The sequence below is a fragment of the Canis lupus genome, chromosome 10, assembly GCF_011100685.1.
Source record: "Canis lupus familiaris isolate Mischka breed German Shepherd chromosome 10, alternate assembly UU_Cfam_GSD_1.0, whole genome shotgun sequence".
In the NCBI taxonomy this organism is placed as follows: Eukaryota; Metazoa; Chordata; class Mammalia; order Carnivora; family Canidae; genus Canis; species Canis lupus.
The window spans coordinates 45746985-45769048 of record NC_049231.1 but is presented as its reverse complement, the minus strand read 5'-3'; the positions used below and the strand labels follow the sequence as shown (position 1 = coordinate 45769048).

Here is a 22064-nt window from a genome sequence, read left to right as displayed (position 1 = left end):
GAAGCTATGCTGTGATGGAGGGAAGCTACAGAAACCTAGTCCTAAGAACACTAGTAGATTTATTCTTATCACTGTAGGAAAAAGATATTGTCAGTGGAAGAGAATAAGCCAATACAGAGTGAGGCAGAGATGACAAAGAAGACTCCTGGTGGTGCTGGATAACATGGATCCTTCCTGTTGTCCCTGCGTCACAGCTCCATTTCTGACCTTTCTGTAGATACATTACAGTCCTCAGTGTTCCTTCCAAAACATGCTCATTTTTGCCTCATCTAGTTTCAGTCAGATTTCAAATACTTAGGATCAAACATCTGAAGCACTGGCTAAAACAGAGGGAATACAGGCACTCTATAATTACTGTTAATTTTTTTATAATATGAATAGCAGTACTGTAGTTATGTCTTTACATATGGAAATGTGTGCTGAAGAGTATAGGGATAAAATGTTACTATGTCCGCTACTTTCAAATGATTTAAACTTGACAAAAATATGAATGTGGCAAAACTCTTAATTATTGAATTTAGGTTAAAAGTACATTCATTATTTGTTCTTTCACTTTTTTTCTTAATTCTGTGAAAGCACCCATAACAGCTTACAAAGACCACTTACTTCAGGAAATGGTAAGTCATCCTTCACAGGGGTGGCTTAGGGTGGGGAGGCATATAAGAAAGGTAAAGGACAGATTTTATGTGGAGAAATTTAGCATCTATCCTAAAGATGCTAGGAAACCATCAAAGGATTTTTTTTTTTTTTTTTTTTTTTTTTTTGTGGAAAAGAGTATTAGGAAATGACATGCATGATTAGGTTTGGATAGCAAAAAGATTTCCCTGTCAATAGCATTGATCATAAATTGGAAAATGGCAGGCATGTGGTAAAAGTTTAGATAAGAAGTGATGAGGGGGCAGCCTGGGTGGCTCAGCGGTTTAGCACCGCCTTCAGCCAGGGCATGATTCTGGAGAGCTGCGATCGAGTCCCATGTCAGGCTCCTTGCATGGAGCCTGCTTCTCCCTCTGCCTGTGTCTCTCTGCCTCTCTCTGTCTTATGAATAACTAAATTAAACCTTAAAAAAAAAAAAAAAGAAGTGATGAGGGCCTGAATTAAGAGGAGAAGCGTAAGAAGGGTTAGAGAAGAGCAGACATGAGGAGTAGACAGAAGTCTGGTAATGGATTCAGTGGGAGAAGGGATAGAGTGCTCTGAGAAAAGAAAAGAATCCAGGAAACATCAGGATTGTTGGCTTTGGTGACTGACTTGCACCATTCATGGAGACTGGAGATCCAGAGCAAGAGCAGGGGACACTGAGTTTAAGGTGTGTTGCTGGAGACACAGCTAAGTGTCTGGAGAGAAGGGTGACATACAGATCAGGAACCCATAGGCATATGCCAAGGGCACCTGAGAGAGCACCCCATAAGGAAATGTGGAGTTGGCTGAAAAGGGATGAAGGAAGAGAAGCAGCTATAGTTAGGGGACAGACAGGGAGCAGAACCCTGAAAGAGACTAAGAAAAAAGGGCTTTAGACACAGGAAGAAAACACAGAATGGTTCACAAGGATAAAGGCCAAGAAAGATCTGAGAGGGAGGAAGAAGTCAGCAGGGCCACATACTCTACAAGAGATCAAGAGACAAGATTAGTAAGTGTCACCTAACAAGAAGACCTAAAGTAGGGCAGTTCCAGGGTCGATTAATTCTGCAGTTCAACACTATTATCAAAGACACAAGTTCTTTCCATTTTTCTACTTTCAGACACATTTTGCTGGCTTTATCCTCAGAGTAGTACCCTTGATGGATTGCAAGATGGTTGCCATAGTACCCCAGGCATCGCATGCAGACAATATCCAGCATGGAAGAGGGGAAATTCTTTCTTAAGTCTCTTTTTTAAAGTGGGGGTGGGGTGGGGAATCTTGTTCCCAGAAATCCTTTAGTAGAACCTGACATCATATTATTGGGTAGAATTGGGTCATACATCTACCCCTTAACTGATCATAAACAAGAAGGGGAGTATTACAATTAACTCAGATTGATCAGCAATACTGAGCTGGGGACAGGATCACTTTTCCTAAGGTCTGGATAGCTGAAAACTCTGGGGTTGTATTAACAAAAATACTGAAGAGCTAACTAACAAGCATGAAAAGGGGCCACTCCGTACCAAGGTATTCTAATCTGATTTTTTTCCACATAATAATATTTATCTAAGAAAGAGCAGGGATTTTTGGAGGCTGAAAGAAAAGTGGTCAATGCAGGAAAAAATTCCAATCAAGTAAGCTTTATGCTTCTGAGAATGGAAGAAAGCCCAACATACAATAACTTTAAAGGAGGATGTATCCTAAAACTTCTCTGATTTCTTTTGGCAATCGGCTACTTTCTAACTCACTAATAATTTACCTTCTGCAGTGAAAATGCACAAGTTCACCTTCTTTGTACTTTCTACTTTCAATTTTCATAACAAGAAACTTAGCTCTAAAACTGCTAGGCAAATTCTTCCGATCATATTGCTTGCAATCTTCTAAGGGCAAACAAACTTCTAAATTTAGAAACCTCTCTGTTTATATCCGTGTGGTAGCCCTGTGGTAACCTGAGTGGGCTAAACTCCAGTCCCCAGAATTTCCTTATACGTCTCAGCTTAGGGTGGGTTACATGCGATGCACTCTCCTGAGAGCTGTAGAACATGGAAGGGAGGCAGCTGATGTTGTGTAGTATACACGTAACTTCTCCCAGTTATTCACTCAAACACCAATGTAGGTGCTGCTGGGGAGGGATTCTGCAGATGTAATTCAAGTCCCTAAACAGCTGACTTTAAATTAAAGAGAGATTAGGCATAGGCAGGCTTGTCTTAACTAGTCAGAAGCCTTTGCAAAGAGAATTTAGCCCTTGCCTAAACTAAGAGACTCCAAACAACAGATGAATCTACAATTGCTCTGCTTCCTCAGGATCTTCCCTGCCTGTGGACATCAGGCTTTAGCACTTGCCCTTGGAGTTCTAGTCTACTCAACAACACTGTTTTCCTGATGACTTGAAAACGTAACTTTCTCAGTTACTACTCATGATCCTCCCCTTTTGACTGCCTGCCCCTATATACTATGGGCTTGCTTAACCAGCTCCCACAATTATAAGCCAATACACAAAAACTCCACACTCATATACATACACACACACAAAATCTGACTGATTGAACCCTAATACACATGTATTCACATCTGCCCCCAAGTCCCACTTCTACAGATCCACTTTTACCTTTATGAGATAAAACCAGCTCCATTCAGTTTTCTCAGACTGAATGCAGAAAAGATTAAAATGATAGAATGTTTCCTTTTTCTTTTATTTCCACTATTTTGGAGCACCATGTAAATTTGCTGGTTTAGGGAATAGTTCAGTATACCTACTATATACCTTTCCTATGCTGTAATGAAGAGTTCATGCTGTGTTTCAAATAATTTCTTCATTGTATTACCCAATCCTTGCATGCACTGGAGTTCACCTTCCATTTGTACACATTCAATAAACTTCCACTGTTTCTCTCAGCTCATGAGATTTCAGTTCTAGTCTCTTAAAGAAATCCTATTTATTTCCTCTCTGTCATACATTAATTCACTTATTCCTATCAGTTCTTTGTTCATGATACCAAATTATTCTCTAGCCTAAATATTAACTGAAAATCTTTGTATTCTGTATATCCTTCATCTCATAACTCTGTTCTCAGGACTCTCTCCTGATGATAAAGTCCTGCTATGTTTAAATCGTTAGTTTCAGCACTGATTATAAGAACAAAAAAGTTTAAAATAATGCAAAAGAAGAAATGAACTGCACAAATGTATCTGTACAATTTGATGTTCTTTAATACCATAAAAGAAAATAACAGATAATTCAATAAAGAAAAAATACCTAACATATTATGTTTAGAAAGCAGGTTATAAAACAATGTATGTTCAGAATATACAGTTATGTCTTTTGTAACTTGATAAATAAATACAGATGCACAGAAAAAAGGACTTGAAGGAAAAAAGCTCAATGTTAATGTTTCTTAGTGGTGGGACTGCTGGCAATTTTCAATTTTCTTCTTTCTCCTGATAAGTATTTTCTAAGTTTACTACAATAGGCATGCACTGCTCATGTAATAAGCAAAATCCTAGTAAGTTCCGTAGTGGTGAGTTAATAATCTGTGGCCTAGAATACAGGCTTTCAGAAGGATATCTAGAAAACCCCTGAACCTGTGTGTACAATGCTGTGTGTGTAATGCTGTGTGCCTCTGTGTGCATTAGAAAAGGTAAAGGAAGAGGTTCACAGCTTTCATCAAGTCCTCAAGTGATCCATGATCAGAAAAAGGTTAAAACTACCCGTCTAGAATCTTGCATGATCTTACCTCAATTTCTCCTATTTCAGGTGTGGGGCATTATTTAAAGGGTCCAGGGAGACAGAATGTGAACAGGAATTCCCAATTCCTATTCAAGCATTTTGTATAGCTGAAAATGTCTTTTATCTCAAGTGATGTATAAAATTTGTAAAAACTTTCTCAAAAACAAATTATAAAGTCAAGAACAGCTGGATATAATTTTTGACAAGATCTTTCTAGAATGGTTACTGCTAAGCTTTCCAAATAAGAATACTCTGTGTTTGACACTAAGGATTTTGGTGTTGTATGCCAACCTCCTCTCCTGGCCCTCAGGTGGCATCCGAAATACCACTCTTACCCTAGTCTCAGAATGGAGTTCTGTTCTGGTCCATTCTAGGGTGAGCAAATATACTCCAAGAGCATTTTACTGTAGAGAGAAAACTTACTAGTAGTTAGAGAATAATGAACTCTCTTATGAAGATCAAAATATGTGTCACATGTGTTTCATTAAATTTATCTTGCATTTGACAGAAGACAACTGTAGGAGACATGTTACTGTGATTGGCTTAAGGTCTCTACTTTAGGTTCCTCACAATCTTGACATTGTATAGCTAAATGATTTTTATAAGACAGTAATGATAGTGATAGGTTTCCCATCTAAACATTATGATCTTTAACACCCAGAAGTCAATTTTACTTACATAATGACTATCAGAAATACTGACTCCATCTAGAAGTGCACAAAGAATCATATAAACTTTTCTCTGCATTCCTACCCCTAAAATCCATGGTCTCTGTGGGAATATAATCTTAAAAGATGAGATCTGCTATCAGATATCTTGCTTTATAGCTAACTACTCAACCATGGTTCTATACAAATATAATTAGTGTATTTGATGATTTCAGGTTTGAGACTGTAAATAAATTATTTAAACTTAATGTGTTTACCAGTAAAAAATGGTTAATTACAACTTTGACCACATTAAAGAAACCTATAATTTTCATTTACTGAATTAGAATAGATCTATATATAGTTTCTCCACCACTTACTTCCCTCTTAAATTCTTTCTTTCCCCCTGCTAATTTACCAGAGTGGCATTCCTTTAGCAGTTATATCACTCAGAAGTTCTCTTTATCTACTTGCTGAATTAGATTGGAACCAAATATAGGTGAAGATTTGTCTTTTCTTTGGTGTATCTGAGGTATGCAAAACCTGAGACCCAGAGGTAGAAGGGAAGGCAGAAATATGGTTGGAGGAAGCAATTCTATGGCTGAACCATGTCTTTCTGCAGGATTTTCTTTTGTTTGCTCTTCTGGGTTAGTGACAATAATATGTATTTGGTGATGTACAGAAGTCTGTACTTTAAAAGCACACACAAATAAATAATATTATCTTTCTAGGTACACATGGAAAATTTTAAATAGTAAAAGTGGAAATGAATAACTAAATCAGAAAATTAACCTGAGAGTTCTATGCTGCTTCTGAAGATAAGATCCTTTGAACCAGGGACTTTATTAGGTATCTTTCAAACTTCAAAAGTTAATATTATATATTAGACTCATAATAGGTACTTGCTTCCCATTTTCAAACTGCATTCAACAACACTGTTTTCCTGATGACTTGAAAACGTAACTTTCTCAGAGAGATAACATAGGTGAAAAGCAAGACAAACGCTTGCATAAAATACACGTAATAGTTTAGTGGGGGATCCCTGGTGGCGCAGTGGTTTGGCGCCTGCCTTTGGCCCAGGGCGCGATCCTGGAGACCCGGGATCAAATCCCACGTCGGGCTCCCGGTGCATGGAGCCTGCTTCTCCCTCTGCCTGTGTCTCTGCTTCTCTCTCTCTCTCTCTCTCTCTCTCTCTCTCTCTGTGACTATCATAAATAAATAAAAATTAAAAAAAAATAGTTTAGTGGGAGACCACGGTCTTAAAATTTTAAACTTACTGTTCATGGAAATCCAGCATCGGTGGCTCAAATCGTATAGGTCTGCAATTACCCCGATATAGAGATATACTGTAAATAAAAAGAAAAGAGCATAAGAAACAATTCTTTAAAGCATATATCCCCAAACTGAAGTCAGACACTTGAGTTTTGTCACAACAAAGTACTTTTAAGAAAAGTAGAGTCTAATGGAAAGGCGGGGGGGGGTACTTCTATTTAAAGGTATGTGAAAACAGAAAATGCTCAAGTAGACTCAATGTTGAAACTTATTTGGTTGCTACAGTTGATAATAATATATCTTAATATGTTCATTTGGCTTTTTTGGATACATGCACAATGAATAAGAAATAGTCAACACAACTAAATATACTTGGCAGATAATACAGTATACAGACAAAAAACATAATCTCATTGTAACTAGAGTGGCAAAGAACTAAACAAAAATGAATTTGGGGCTAGAAATTTTTAAGAATTGAAATATCTTTTTCATCTGAGAGTTTAGAACACATTGATCCATAATGTCTTAGCCTAAATATCTGAATATCATTTCTAACTATTCCACTAATACTAGAACTTCTCACTAAAACCAATTTCTAAACAGCAAGCCTCCTAGACATCACCATGACCTAACAATGATGTGATACAGAAATGACCTGGGGAAGGGGGGGATGTCCACATGCTTCAACTCATCTTTAAGTACTGAGAAAGTCAGAAATTCAGTAAGCTACTGAAGTTTCTAAATAATAGATGTTTATCTTTGTTGTATTTTAAGAAATGACATTAGAGCAAAACCATTCTGTAAAACTTTATTTCCATCACCACAACTCAGAAGAACACAAGTTTCAAATGATACAGTAATTTCATTCAGAAATACATGATGATATACATTAGAAATAGACAAGGACATTCAGAATACGTAGGAAATTTGCTTTAACTCAGTTCTATAAAGATTAAATAGTCTGAATAGTAGAATTGACGTGCTAAAAGTAATAAAGTCTTAAGGTATTTTTACCTTAAGATTATTTGATAATCCCTCTACATAGGCTGAACAGAAAAAAATGAAAAACACAAACAAGGAGGCAAACAGCAAATGTAAGATTCTACTTTACTAGAGCATAAATCTAAAGACACTGGGACAAAGAAGGCACAGTCCCTCCCCTCCCCTCCGCCCCAAGGCAGTATAGAATCTACTCCCTCTTGATTTCTGCTCTTCTTGGGCATGATATAACAAGGGCGCTTTCTGTCTCTTTTAAAATAAGAGATGCTGATCAGCTCATTAGTTTCAAGGGTGTGAAACCCAAACAATAAAATCTCAATCCAATCAAGGGGAAGAGTATAATGCATGAGGTTAATGTGTAGAAGTCATTAATTCATATACATAAACACTGACTGTATTAGATGCTAGAGACACAAAGATTAAGATACAGCTTTTTCTTTCACAAGACTGAGAATCTATTCCCCAAGTTGCAAAAGGCTATGTCTGAAGTGGCCCGGCAAGGTAAGAAAAAAACCAAAATAAAACCATACACGCTCCACTGATTGAACACAAATATAAGGATTGCAAAGGGGCTGTGTAGTGGCTGGGGCTATGGAAACAAACCAAAGAGTCTGCTCTCACTGTGCTAACATCCCAGTAGGGGAGACAAAAGTAGAATATATTAGGTAATATGGGACATATAAAGACAAACCAAACACAGTAGAAACAGAGGTCTTTCTGAGGAGGGACGCTAGAGCCAAGACCCAAATGGTGGAGATCTGGGGGAAGAACGGAGATACACTTGGCATGCTGAGGAACAAGAGGGCTGAAGTAGCCAGACTGACAGGAGAGAGGGGAAGAATAGAGGGGGTTGAGATCAGAGAAGTACAAAGGCCAAGTTTCCTTGCAGGAGTCTGGATTTTATTCTAAGTGTAACAAAAAGCCTCTATAGTGTCTTCTGCAAGGGAGTAACATGATCTGACACACCTGAAAGGTTAATTCTGGATGCTGTGTCAAGAACAGATGGTAGGAGCCCCAAAGTGGAGGCAGGGAAGTCCTGCAGTAGTTCAGACAAGAGGGGCTGGTAGCAGTGGTCTAGAGGGACTGCAAAGCAGAGTGGTGAGAAGTGGCTCTTTTCTGAATATATCTGGAAGCTAAAGCAATGGGTCATGCTGATGGATTGATTTTGAAACGTAAGAGAAAGGAGAGAAATCAAGGATGACATAATTATAAAATTTTGGCCTGAGAAAATGAGATATAGAGTCATAGAATGGGAAGAGTGGGTTAGAGGTGAGGAAGGATGGATGGGTTAGATGTTCAACTGTGTTTATTGTTTTAGACATTTAAATTTGAGATGTCTTACCTAGATGAGATTTTGAGTAGGCAGCTGGATATACAGGGGTATTGCTTTCCATAAAAATGTTACTGACTTTTGTGTACTGATCTTAAACTTAAACCCAAGTCACTCTGGCAAGTTAATTCTAACAGTTTGTATAGATTCCCCTTAGTTTCCCCGGCACTACATGGGCTGTCAAAACAATCACTACCTTGGGTTACTTCTGTAGATACATCATCAGCAAGTAACAACACTTCTACGTCTTCCTTATATATCCCTAGACCTTGTTTTCATTTTTTATGCCATGTGTGGGCTAAGACCTCCCAAAAAAATGCTCCACAGCAGTGTCCAGCAGTGTCCAACAACTGTTATTTACAGATTTCTCACAAAATATGATAGAGGGAACAATACATAAAAGATGATTCCCTCATAAATAAATGTATATTTTCAAAATAATAGCAGAGTTATGTCTAAGGAACAGTTTAATATTTGAGTGGGTACAGCAGGAGTTGTCATAGATATAATTTTATCTTAAAAAAATTGAATAACATAGCTGTCATGTATCCACAGCTGACTGAGACGTTTGCTACTATGCTTATTATAAAGAGGACAACATCCTCTTTAGCATTTTAGTAACAGAAAGCAAATGTTTGCAAATCTTTAATGTTGAAAACTAACCTGAGGCAGAAGTAACGTGATAAATGGTACTCTGCCACTTTCAAAGAAACAGAATCTGAGACATTATAATAGTATACTGCATGATTTTATGCTTTCCAGTGATTGTATCTGAAAGTCTCAAATATTTTATTCTTATTATTTACTTGGGGATAAGGGGATACAAAAAAAAAAAACTATTTTCTGACTTCAACCAAGAGAACAACTGGATAGATAGAAGAAATCTTGTGGGACATGGTCTAAATTTCTTGGTGAACTGTCGGTCAAAGTTAGGCAAGTGGCTTTCCAATGAAGGATGTAAAGCCTTCTTGGAGCTTTGGGAGTTTGTTTAAACTAGGAAACTTAAATTTGTTTCCTAAAGGCAATTACTACCTAAACAAAAGGTACTCTATGGCCCACTATTTCTTAAAGAATGCTTTGTAGGTCTACTGACACCTTAATCATCTAGGACACTTGTAGAAATGCAGATTCCAGGGCCCCTGCCACCATAATGTGATTCCTTACATCTAGTCTGAAGCCTAGAAACCAGTGTTTTATGTATGCTCTCACATTCAGGAATTACTCTTTTGCCATCCTGAGCCACAATAAGCATTGCAAGCAGAAGTAAGAGGGGACAAAAGTATCTTAACAAATAAAACTTTCAAAGTCAACAGTTTAAAAAAGTTTCAAATATGATTTCTTTTAGAGACAGCTAAAAAAACAGTGACTTACATTTTAGCTTAATTTTGCATTTCTCTAAGGACTAATAATGTTGAATATCATTTCATTTACTTATAGTCCAACTAGATATCTTCTTTGGTAAAGTGTCTATTCAAAGTTTTAAAACTGGGATGTTTGTCTTACTTAGAAGAGTTCTTTACAGGGGCAGTTGGGTGGCTCAGTGGTTTAGCATCTGCCTTTGGCTCAGGTTGTGATCCCGGAGTCCCAGGATCGAGTCCCACATCAAGCTCCTTGCAGGGAGGGTGCATCTTCCTCTATGTCTCTGCCTCTCTCTCTGTGTCTCTCATGAATAAATACATAAAATCTTAAAAAAAGAGAGTTCTTTACAGATTCTAGATATAGATGTACAGCAACCAGCACTTGGCAGACCGCGCTCCTCTTTGCTACAACATCCAAGTGGAGATCCTAGTCAGTGGCTATGCCCATTTGCAAAGTCAAGCAAGTGGCCCTGTCTTGCCAGGGATCTTGGTGGACAATTCCACATGATTTGGGTCCCTACCCAATGAACCATACTAGCCATGAGCCTGCTCTACAGTCCCATCTGGGCTGGGAAGCAAATTAAAAGACCTGCTTAGGGTTAAATATAACCTCCAGCCCCACCCAACCAGGAAGCCTAACCAGAATATCTGGGAAGCTGTATAGCTTAACCTGTAGCCCTGCTTAAAATGGCACTTGAGCAGAGAACTCACCTGCAGAGCTGAGCTGGTGGCCCCAACTGGCCAGGGAGCTTTGTGGGCAGCTATGCTAGATTCAGGTCCCCCACCATCAAGTCATAATGGCTATGGAGCCTGCTTTATGGCTCTTTGGGGGCAGGGAAGCAAATTCATAGTCCTGCCTAACTGCTGAGTATAGCACCCAATCTTGCTCAACTAAGAAGCATGAGCAGAGAATCTAGGCACTATGAAGGCCGTATTCCAGCTATGCATAGACAGGGAACCAAGACAGTAGTCCTATCCAACTGTTCCCAGGCAGTGACAACCGTACTGACATGAGATCTCCAAAAACATCCTTGGCCAAATAGAGACCTAGATGGTAATACGTCCCACTTGCCCAAGGACACTATCAGTTGACTCATCAAGAACCCTAAATTAAGCTGGCTAGAGAACTGTCTCTGCAAGGGCACACAACTAAACAAAAATTTTAAAAAATGCATGAATGAAATGAGAAGTTCAACAAAGAAAGAGAAACCATTAAAAAAAAATCATCAAACAGAAATCCTCGAGATGAAGAATACAACGACTGAACTGAAGAATTCAACAGAGACCTTCAACAACAGATCTGACCAATCAGAACAAAGAATCAATGAATTGAAAGGTCTTTTGAAATTACCCAACAACAAGAACAAAAAGAAAACAGAAAGGGAAAAAAGTGAAGAAAGCATGCTGGACTTATGGAATAACTTTAAGAGGAGCAATATAGAGTTGATCTTTGAACAACATGGGTTTGAACAGCATGGCTCCATGTATATACATCAATTTTTTTTACAACACGGTACTTTAAGTGTATTTTCTCTTAAAGTTTTCTGAATAACATTTTTTTCTAGCTTGCTTTATTTTTTTTAAAGATTTTTTTATTTATTCATTCATAAAAGACAGAGAGAGAGAGAGAGGCAGGCAGAGACACAGGCAGAGGGAGAAGCAGGCTCCATGCCAGGAGCCGGACGTGGGACTCGATCTCGGGTCTCCAGGATCACGCCCTGGGCCAAAGGCAGGCACTAAACCGCTCAGCCACCCCAGGGTCCCCTCTAGCTTGCTTTATTGGAAGAATACAGTGTATAATAGATAAAACAAACAATATATATGTTAATCAACCGTTCATGTTACCAGTAAGGCTTCTGGTCAACATTAGGCTATCAGTAGTTAAGTTTATGGAAAGTCAAAAGTTTTATGTGGATTTTCAAATGCACAAGAGGTTGATAAACCTAACCGACACATGGTTCAAGGAACAACTGTTGTTTTTAGCATATGAGTTTCAAAGTTTTTTTCATAAATTTATCCTCACGTATGTAACATCCTTTGAAGCTATTGTTATTTTTCTATAACATTTTTGCACTTGTAATATAGAAAGAATTGATACTAATTATGTAGTTTTCAATCTTATTAAATTCACTTATTCTCATATTTTTAGGATCTTCTATGTAGACAATCAGGTTTTTGTAGACAAACATCTTTCTTTTCTTCCTTCCCAAATGATGCCTCTTATTTCTATTTCTTGCCTTAATGTATTGACTAGCACATCTAGAACAATACTGAATAGAAGTGATGATGGTGGACATCTCTGCCTTCCTCTCAACAGAAACCAAGCATTCAATTTTTTATCATAAGCATCATGCTGTCCCTGCCCCCCCCCCCCCATCACACACGCACAGCTGCTCTTTATGAGACTGAGGAAATTCTTTTCTATTCCTAGTCTGCTGAGTATTTTAAATCATGAATAGATGTTGAATTGTGTCACATGCTTTAATTTCAATTTTAACAATTTCCCAAGCTATTAATGATTTCTTTAATTCTGCCCATGTCAAAAGACATAATGTATGATTGTTGGGTGCAGTGTTTAATAAATACCTATGAAGAAAAATATCTACCAGGTTAAGTTCGTTGATAATACAGTATTAAGTCTTTTATATCCTTACTGATGGATGAGTATTGAAATCTCCAACTATAACTATGAATTTATAATTGTGAATTTACCTTAATTTCTGTTTATTTTTTCTACATGTATTTAGAAGTCCTGATAGTAGGCTTAGAGACTTAAGACTGCTGTATCTTCATGATGAATTATCTCTTTTATAATAACAAAATGTCTCTTTTTATTTCTGATAATATTCCCTGTCCTAAAGTCTAATTTGTCTGATAGTGTTATTGCCTGCCCCATCTTTTTACTTTTAACTTACTTGCATTTTTATACTTAAGGTGCTTTTCTTCAAAATCAAATCTCCCTGATTACAGGGAAATAATATTTGCAACACAGGACTACTATCTCTAATAAGAAATAGTTTAACATGGAAGAAATAGAGGTGTCTTGGGTGGCTCAGATAGTTAAGCATCTGCCTTCCACTCAGGTCATGATTTCCAGGTCCTGGGATTGAGCTCTCAGCCCAGTGAGGAGTCTGCTTCTCCCTCTCTCCCTCTGCCTCTCCCCTTGCTTGTGCTCTTTATTTCCTTCTCTCAAACGAGTAAGTAAAATCTTAAAAAAAAACAAAAAAAACAAAATGGAAGATATAAATATCAAAGGTCCTATAGAAAAATGCATAGAATAAATACCAACAGACAATATCAAAAGATAAATATAAGCATGGGCTAACATATGTGGAAAGATATGCAACCTCACTCATAACTAGAGAAAGACAAACTAAAACTACATGACAGAATTTCTGACATATCAGAATGACAAAAATTAAAAAGTAGATAACAGGGTAGCCCCGGTGGCCCAGCAGTTTAGTGCCGCCTTCGGCCCAGGGTATGATCCTGGAGACCGGGAATCGAGTCCCACATTGGGCTTCCTGCACAGAGCCTCCTTCTCCCTCTGCCTGTGTCTCTGCCTCTCTCTCTCTCTCATGAATAAATAAATAAAAATCTTTTTTAAAAAAAGTATGATAACATATTCTATAGGAAAAGCTGTAGGAAAATTGGGACTCTATTTTACCAGTGAGGGGTATGCAAATTGGTACAGCTCTTGAAAGAGAATGTGGCAACACTAACAAAACTACATATGCATTTACCTTTTGACTCCGCAATTCCATGTCTAGGAATTTACCCTAATCATGTACTTTCAACAATACAAATTACATATGCACTTACCTTTTGACTCAGAAATCCTATTTGTAGGAATCTATTCTGCAGATAAGTTCCAAAAATATAAGTTCCAAAAAAAATATAAAAATAACGAGAAAGGTCTCTATAGGATATATTTTTAAATAGATGAAACAAAACACCAAAAAGTCTATACTATGCTTCCTTTTGAAGAGGAGGTATAAAAAATATCCACATGTTTGACACTTATATATAGTTCTGGCTTTTTGAATTCTATTGTTTCACATATTTAAAATAAGCGAAATCTTTAAAATGGAGGTAAAAAAATCTCAAGTGGAATACAGACAGAAACCAATGAGCCAAATTTTCTTCCAAATGAACATAATCACAATGCAGATGAGGATGGAGGGAGCAGTGGAGAAGGATGGAAAGAAAGGTGAAGAACACAACACATGTAAATTTTGAATAAAATATTTTGACCATATACACTCAAACTAAAGAAAATAAATTCTAAACGCTGTACTTCCAACTATTTGTTTTTCATGGTAGTATGCATTAACCAGTCTGAAATGAATTTATTTGTATTCTAAGATTGAGCATTCAAGTATATATTCTGTGGATAACTGAAGCCAGAGTTCTCATCACTGGAAAATACACGGAAACAAAAAGGGAAAGGACAGAAGGAACATTGTGGTGGTGTTTAAAAATTGGAGTTATCAGTAACAACTCATGGCTTTTATTTTATTTTATTTTTTTAATTTTTATTTATTTATGATAGTCACAGAGAGAGAGAGAGGCAGAGACTCAGGCAGAGGGAGAAGCAGGCTACATGCACCAGGAGCCCGATGTGGGATTCGATCCCGGGTCTCCAGGATCGCACCCTAGGCCAAAGGCAGGCGCCAAACCGCTGCGCCACCCAGGGATCCCAACTCATGGCTTTTAATAAACATAGATACAGAAATAGATGTGTGTGCACACACCCATAGAGAAGTATTTCTTCTTATCTCTCACTAACAAGACCTAGAGACAATGATACCTCAGGTGCAATGACATCCCAGCAGCAATGAGTACACATAGCACAGAGATCTTAGCTTGGAAATAGCCTCCATTAAAATGAAGCACAATTCTCTGAAATAGTGCGATGTTCCAGGGCTGGGGCAGGAAAATTAGGAAATAAGCCTGAAACATCTTGATGTGCAGTCTATACCTTGAATGCTAAGACCTCCCACACTATTCTTACGAAGATTATATAGATTTTGTTGAATAAATATTTCTCAATTCATTTTAAGTCCTCTGAACAATCTCCAGATACTCTGTCTTTGCTAATTTTAATTGTCCTAACAAATGCTTCTTATGGGAAGAAGTCCCCAAGTTCCTCACACCATCACTGCAGAAATCTCAATTCTGTCACACTTTTATTTAAGGTGAGAGTAATCTGGTGCTTTTAAAAAATAAGTGAGGTAAACTGGCCTTCTCAGAGGAGCTTACCAACATCTGCTCTGTGGTTTAGTGCAAAGTTAATCATATCTCTACTTAAGCTCACTTCTTGTAAGCTGACTTCCTATCAACAACTTACTAGTCTTCAAGATTTATGCAAAGTAGTACTTTTTTTTTGCATGTTTGTCACTTCATGTGCAGCTAAAAGCTCCAGAGTGAGAAAAAAGTACAAACCCAAATGAATTTTTTTTTTTTCCCAAATGAAATCTTAAGAAAACAACTGACGGACATTCCCTTTAACTTTTTCACAAAATTTAAAACAGATGTTAGTGAAACTGTAAATATTAGATTTTTTTTAAAGATTTTATTTATTTACTCACAAGAAACACACAGAGAGAGGCAGAGACACAGGCAGAAGGTGAAGCAGGCTTCCTGAGGGGAGCCCAATGTGGGACTTGAAGCCGGAACTCCAGGATCATGCCCTGAGCCAAAAGCAGATGCTCAACCACAGAGCTACTCAGGTGTCCCAATTATTAGCAGAGTTTATCTTCCACTAAGATATTACCAAGTTTTGGATCTAATTACAATCTTCCAGATGCTTATGGCTCACTGTAAGCAACCAAAATAGTTGCATTTAATACTAAGCAAATTATACAGTCAATTCAAGAATCTCAACACCACCCTAATTTGAAAAGTATTTTCCGGGCCAATATTTTTAGCTTATTCCCCAGCGATACCAGGAAACTTAGAGATTAGAAGAATCTGATTCTTCTTATGAATATTAAGTATACACACACACACACACACACATATTTTTCTCACCTAGCTGTATAAACTAACATTTTCAGCTCTTATAACAACAGTAGCATTACTCCCAACCCAAGACCTCCACATTAGCTGTTCCTCTGTCTGAAATGCTGTTCCCTAGGATTTTCCCCAGGTAAGCTTAAACACCTTTTCAGAGAAACCTTGCTTAACATCCAATCTAAAGAAGCAATGGAGTCCTGTCTATTCCAAACTACTCTAGAGCTGAGTTTATTTATTTAGTGGCTTACTGTTTTACCCATTGGAACATATGCTCTATACCAGGGCAAGAGTCTTGGACTATCTTGCCCAATCAGTACTGTAGTAGTTTTAAAATATGTGCACAGATTCTCTGATACTCCTCTCTTCAAGAGATGGAGGTTAATTCCCCTAGCTTTGGGTGTGACTTCTTATGAATGGAATATGGCAGAGGAGATGGTGTGTGACTCCAAGACTCAATTACAAAAGACACTGTGGCTTCCTCCTTAGTTTCTCCTGCATCACCTGCTCTGGGGGTCACTAGTTGTCAGGATGCGGCAACACTCAAGCAGCCCTATGGATGGTTTTGACATGGTGAAGAATGAAGGCCTCCTGCCAACAGCCAGCAAAAACTAAGACCCTGTGCCAAGAGTTATAGGAGTGAGCCATCCTGAAGAGGATCTAGCAGGTCCAGGCCTTCTGATGACTGCAGCTTCAGTTGATACCTGGACTGCCATCTCAGGAGGGATCCTGAGCCACAACTACTTCACTAAGGTACTCCCAAATTCCTCATTCACAGAAACAGGATCATACATGCTTGCTATCTGAAGCTGCTAGGTTTGGGGGTAGTTTATTACATGGAGAGAGAGAACAAATACAATTACTGAGTCACTAGCTCTTATAACAGAGCCTGGTATACACAAAGATCCAGCAAATGTTTGCTGAATGACTGAGCAAATAAATTATCAAGTACCCAAAACTTATGTTCATATAACATTTTAAAGTTTATAAACTACAGTTACCCAAATAAATATTTTCATTTGATTCTCACAGCAAACTTATATAACCTTGTATCATATACATCATGGAGAGAAATAATCTTTCCCAGTTTGCAAATGAAAGTCACACTCAGAGCAGTTAAGCAGTTGCTTTCAAGGCAACACAGATGGTAAACAGAGAACTCAGGACTTTTGATTCCTAATTTTTCATCACAGGGCTCCACAATCCTAGGAAAAATCAACCATAAAAAATGGCCTCATGTCACAAAATTTTAAATCATTACTGGTATTTATTATAATACTTTGGTGTTCAACTCAAATCAACACTGAGGGAACACTGTATGACACCCTCCACCATTATATCATAGAGCCAACCCATGCTTTTCAAACAAAACAGTATCATGTAATTGATAACCATATTAAAACAAGTGTGAAAGGGTGAACCAGAACACAGGAGAGGAATAGAAAAAAATGAGTATCCTGGAAAATTGTTTTTCGTGGTTTTACTTCCCACAATTCTGAGGTCATGAAAGCAGCAGTTCATTCCCTTGCAGAGTGTCCTGAAAGTCCTTGGAGCCAAGCCTGTCCCCAAAACTAATGGAGATGATAATGGTAGGTGGTGAGGGGGAGGAGGGAGGAAAAGGCAGGAGAGAAAGAAATGGTAGCCAGAGGCCAGCATCTACCATTGTACTGCCATACAATCCACTAGCTACAGAATCATTCTATCAGCTAAGGTTTTCATGATACAAATTTCCCTGTGGCAGGTTAAGTTTCACTTACAGAGTCAGAGTTTTGACCCAAAAGATCATGTACAGGCAATATAAGAAAGGACAGGGCTGAATCTACTGGCTTCGTAACAGCCAGAAGGCAGGCAGCACATGGATTATACAACTGGGAAGCAAAAACAGTGAAAAATTGATGCAGAAATGACTACAGAAGTTCAAAAGACAAAGCATCCCTCTCTCCCAGCAATCTCTAATGCTCAGTGGACACTGGTTGTGCCCCTAAGGAGAGACTGGTAGAGGCGGGCAATGTGCAGAGGTAGAGACCATGCTCTCAAGTCAGAAGCCAACCTTCAACTCAGCTATGACTTGGGCCTTGTGGACCATTTTGATGATTCAAGTGAAGCCCATGTGTGGGTCTTGTATACCTTGATTCCTACAACTAACCCCTTTAAAACATCCTTTTCAAGTGTGCTGCTTTCTTCCACAAAGTAGGCTCTGCTTTGTTACTTTAACACCTAGGCTTCATGATCACATCAGAGGGAATGTCTTCACTGCCCTTTGAGACACTTGTAGGGGCTGTGCATACAACAGTCCTGGCACGGAGCAGATATTTTTAAAAACTGCCAGGAATACTGTCTGCAAAGAGAATCGGGGGAATATGGAAGAACCGCATACTTGCTATGAAAACAAAGCAAACACAACACAGGACTGGTCATCTGAAGATGAGTTCTAACTGAAACTTTGCCGCTTTAGTCGTGAGCATATATCCTTGGGTCCTAAGGCTCTCAGCTTCCTCGTGTGTCAAGGGGCTCAATAAGACCATCTGTTAGGGTCTCCTGTACTTAGAATCCTCTTGAATCATGCAACTTGCATCTTAGTCAAATTCTTAAACCCAAACGCTGACATTTTTATCAAATAGTTTGTTTTTATACTGAAAAAATTTTAATTTCTATTGTTTTACAACTACATATCTTACTTACTTCTGTTGTTCTACAACTGCACGCTTTAGATTTTCATTCACATTTTATTTTATATATACATTTTCATTAAAGTTATGCTTACTGAAATGAGAGCTTTGGCAGTGTCTACTTTGTGCAGCAGTGAGCCACATATTAAAAAAAAACCACATGTGTGGAAGCTATGTTCTGATCATCATGTACTTTTTAAGTATGGAGGTTGTATTTGCTTTTCCATGTCACACATTTTTAAATGACTTAATAAGGCTAATTCGCAAATATAGTCCCTTAGTTTTTTGTTAGTTGATATGAGGCTCACAATCTAAATTTATACCTGTATATTGATATGGACTGAATTGCATCCCCCCCCAAATTTGTATGTTGATGCTCTAATCCCTAATATGACAAGTTTTGAGAGGTAATTTGGTTTAGAGAAGGTCACAGGAATGAAGCCTTCATGATAGTGTTAGTGCCTTTAAAAGAAATGACACCAGAGTGCTTGCTTCCATTCTCTCCCGCCACTTGGACCTCCTAGCCTCCAAAACTGTGAGAAATAAATGCTGTCTAAGCCACTCAGTCTGTGTGGTATTTTGTGACAGCAGCCTGGGCTAAAACATATGTTTAGTACCTAAACTAGCTTCATACCCACAGGGTATGCATACCAATTTGAACCCAGTCGTCTACTGAATTCATGATCTTAGTCAAAGAAAAAAAAAGTGAAGTGTGATGATTTTAAAACATTGCAAATCATCATCTGCTATTCCTGCCCTAGATAGATAGGGGTCATTCCCCTCACCCTGCCCCATCCCTACATCTTTCCCCCTTCCCCCATGCATGAATCAAGACCAACCCAAGTAACTGGCTGAACGGTAGCAGCTGACAGAGGTAACACTATGACTTTAGAGGGAAGGTCACAAAAAGTGGTAGTTTCTACTGGTTCTCTTTGCAATGTTCACTCTTGAAATCCAGCTATCATGCTGTGAGGGATGCCAAACAAGCCTTTGTGAAAAGACCACACAAAAGGGCCCACATGTAAGCATTCTAAGTGACAGCCCAGCTGAAGTCCCAGGTAACAAGCTACCATCAGCATGCAAGTGAACACGACTCCAGCTCCGGAGTCTCCCCAGCTGAGGCCCTGATCATCATGGAGCAGAGATAAGAAGTCTCTGCTGTGCTGTGTCTAAACTCCTGGCCTACAGATTCTGATGGCATAATATGATTGCTTTATGCCAGTAAACTGGAGTAGTTTGTTGGGCAGATGTAGATCCCAGATAAGTAGAACATGAGATCAGAATATAATTATGTACTGATGTAAATTCTTCATTATACTAGGAAAATAACTTAAGCCAAATCTTGATCATGGATAAATAACATCATCTTCATAAATGTAGCCAATATAATCTCATAGTTAATTTCCTAACGGCTGGAATGAAATAACAAGGAAGAAGCATAAGATAAGAGGTGTGCTCTCCCTCCCACTAGTTTAGCTCTAGAGGAGTCACAGAGTTCTACTAGGGTTCTTAGATGGTCTAGCCCATATGGCATCAGGCTAGATGTGTAGCGCTCTTGAAAACAATCCATCCTAGTGCCAAAAATATTTGGGAAGGAGTAGAGGGATGTAAGGGTGGCGTTATGCTTTATAATACAAAAGGCATACTATATACTCCCTTACTATAGGCAGTGGGTGTCTTTTGGGTAGGGCTCATGGGTAAAGCTGGTCTCAACAGGGCATATAACATTAGAACAATGGGAAGCAAGAGTTTCATTATTGTATTTATGAAGTTAAGCTTTAGTCGTCTTATGCTGAGTATGTGCTATTTCTCCCTCAAAATAAAGTTCTTTGCTAATAAAATCTGCATTTCAGTAGCCTGAGGATGTTCAAGGAGGTCTAATTCACAGCTCTTATTCTCTTTTAAATATCAAGTGCGGACCCTCACAGGGTATGGAAAGGTTATCAGGATAGTAACATTTTTTTTATATTGTTTCTCTAATAGATGTGAGAATCTACCAAAAAACCAAAGAATTTGGATGTGAGGAAGACATCTTCAAATTCACATGCACGTACATATTTTCATAATACCTGAGGGTACACTCCCTAGTTTATTATCATAGAGGAGCTGTGTTCAAAATGGGTCTCTTTTAGTCACAAGACTGGGTTTCATTGCTCTGAGTTCCTCCCCAGGGGCCTGCAGGCAGAAACCATGTAGTTATTGAGAAACAAAAATAGTCCATAAAAGGCAAGAAGAGCCATGAGAAGTTACTAGGGAGTTACAAAGCTGGCCCTTTAAGAAGCAAGAGGTGTTTCACCCCTTGTTATGAGTAACACCCCTTCAAATATGATGGGGAGAAGGGCTAAACAACACATTACATGCAAATTCAGATCTCAACTTGGTTTTCCATACTTGAAATACATGATAAAATGTAACTTATAACTTGCTCTTTCTTCTTCACCAAAAAAGCTGGTGTAGGAGAAGGACAGTATTGCTGGAATACCCCGGAAGGAACTGAAATTATGTTAGTATGTTATTAAATACAACAAATTTTATATATTATAAAATATATATATTCTTTCCTTACCTTTTCTGTTGATACGAACTGAGTCCAAGTGTTGTCTCAGTCTGTGAAAGGAAGAAAACAATGAAAATACTGAAAACAAACCTTTCTACTACAGACATACAGAACATCCAAAATATACTGCAGTTTCAAATTTGATCTTTTACTCACACTTAGATTTTCAGGTTAAACCCAATCCTTAAATCATATGAAATGATATTATGTAATTCGAATGAGAGAATAATTTGGGATTTAAATTTTAAACACACATGAAAAGAATACAAAGTAATGTGATTGATTTTTGCCACACTGGGACACCTGGGTGACTCAGCGGTTGAGTGTGCCTTTGGCTCAGGGCGTGGTCCCGGAGTCCCGGGATCAAGTCCCACATCGGGCTCCCTGCATGGAGCCTGCTTCTCTTTCTGCCTATGTCTCTGCCTCTCTCACTCTGTGTCTCTCATGAATGAATAAATAAAATATATTTTTTAAAAAGTTTCCCAAACCAATACATCCTGTGTGAAGAATCCTCTTTACAATTACTTTGTGAGGTTACTTGTGTCTCTCACTGCTCACTGCTTACCAACTGTGTAGCAGGTGCTGGTGTAGGGAGCCCTTCCCTTCCTCCAACTGCCAGGGAGCTCAAGGTTGTAGGCAAATGGAAAGGGAGACAGCCTTTTAAAACTAAATATACATGGAAGCCTGGGTGGCTCAGTCAGTTAAGCATCTGTCCTGGGCTAGGTCATGATCTCAGGGTCCTGGGATGGAACCCTGCATTGGGCTCTCTGCTCTATGGGGAGTCTGCTTCTTCCTTTCACTTTTCCCTCTGTGCGCAATCTCTCTCAAATTAATAAGTAAAATATTTTTTTTAAAAAACCTAAATAAATATGAA

At 38.3% G+C, this 22064-nt stretch overlaps 1 protein-coding gene across 1 annotated transcript in view; it reads right to left on the bottom strand.

Annotated features, from left to right (window-relative positions):
* The window catches only part of TMEM131 (transmembrane protein 131), a 227443-nt gene that overhangs the window by 114371 nt on the left and 91008 nt on the right, over window positions 1-22064 (bottom strand). Inside the window, exons 3-4 of the mRNA XM_038551086.1 lie at window positions 21200-21240; window positions 6268-6336 (exon numbers count right to left, since the gene is read on the bottom strand). Coding sequence (XP_038407014.1) covers window positions 6268-6336; window positions 21200-21240 — 110 coding nt within the window. The remainder of the gene's footprint in view (window positions 1-6267; window positions 6337-21199; window positions 21241-22064) is intronic.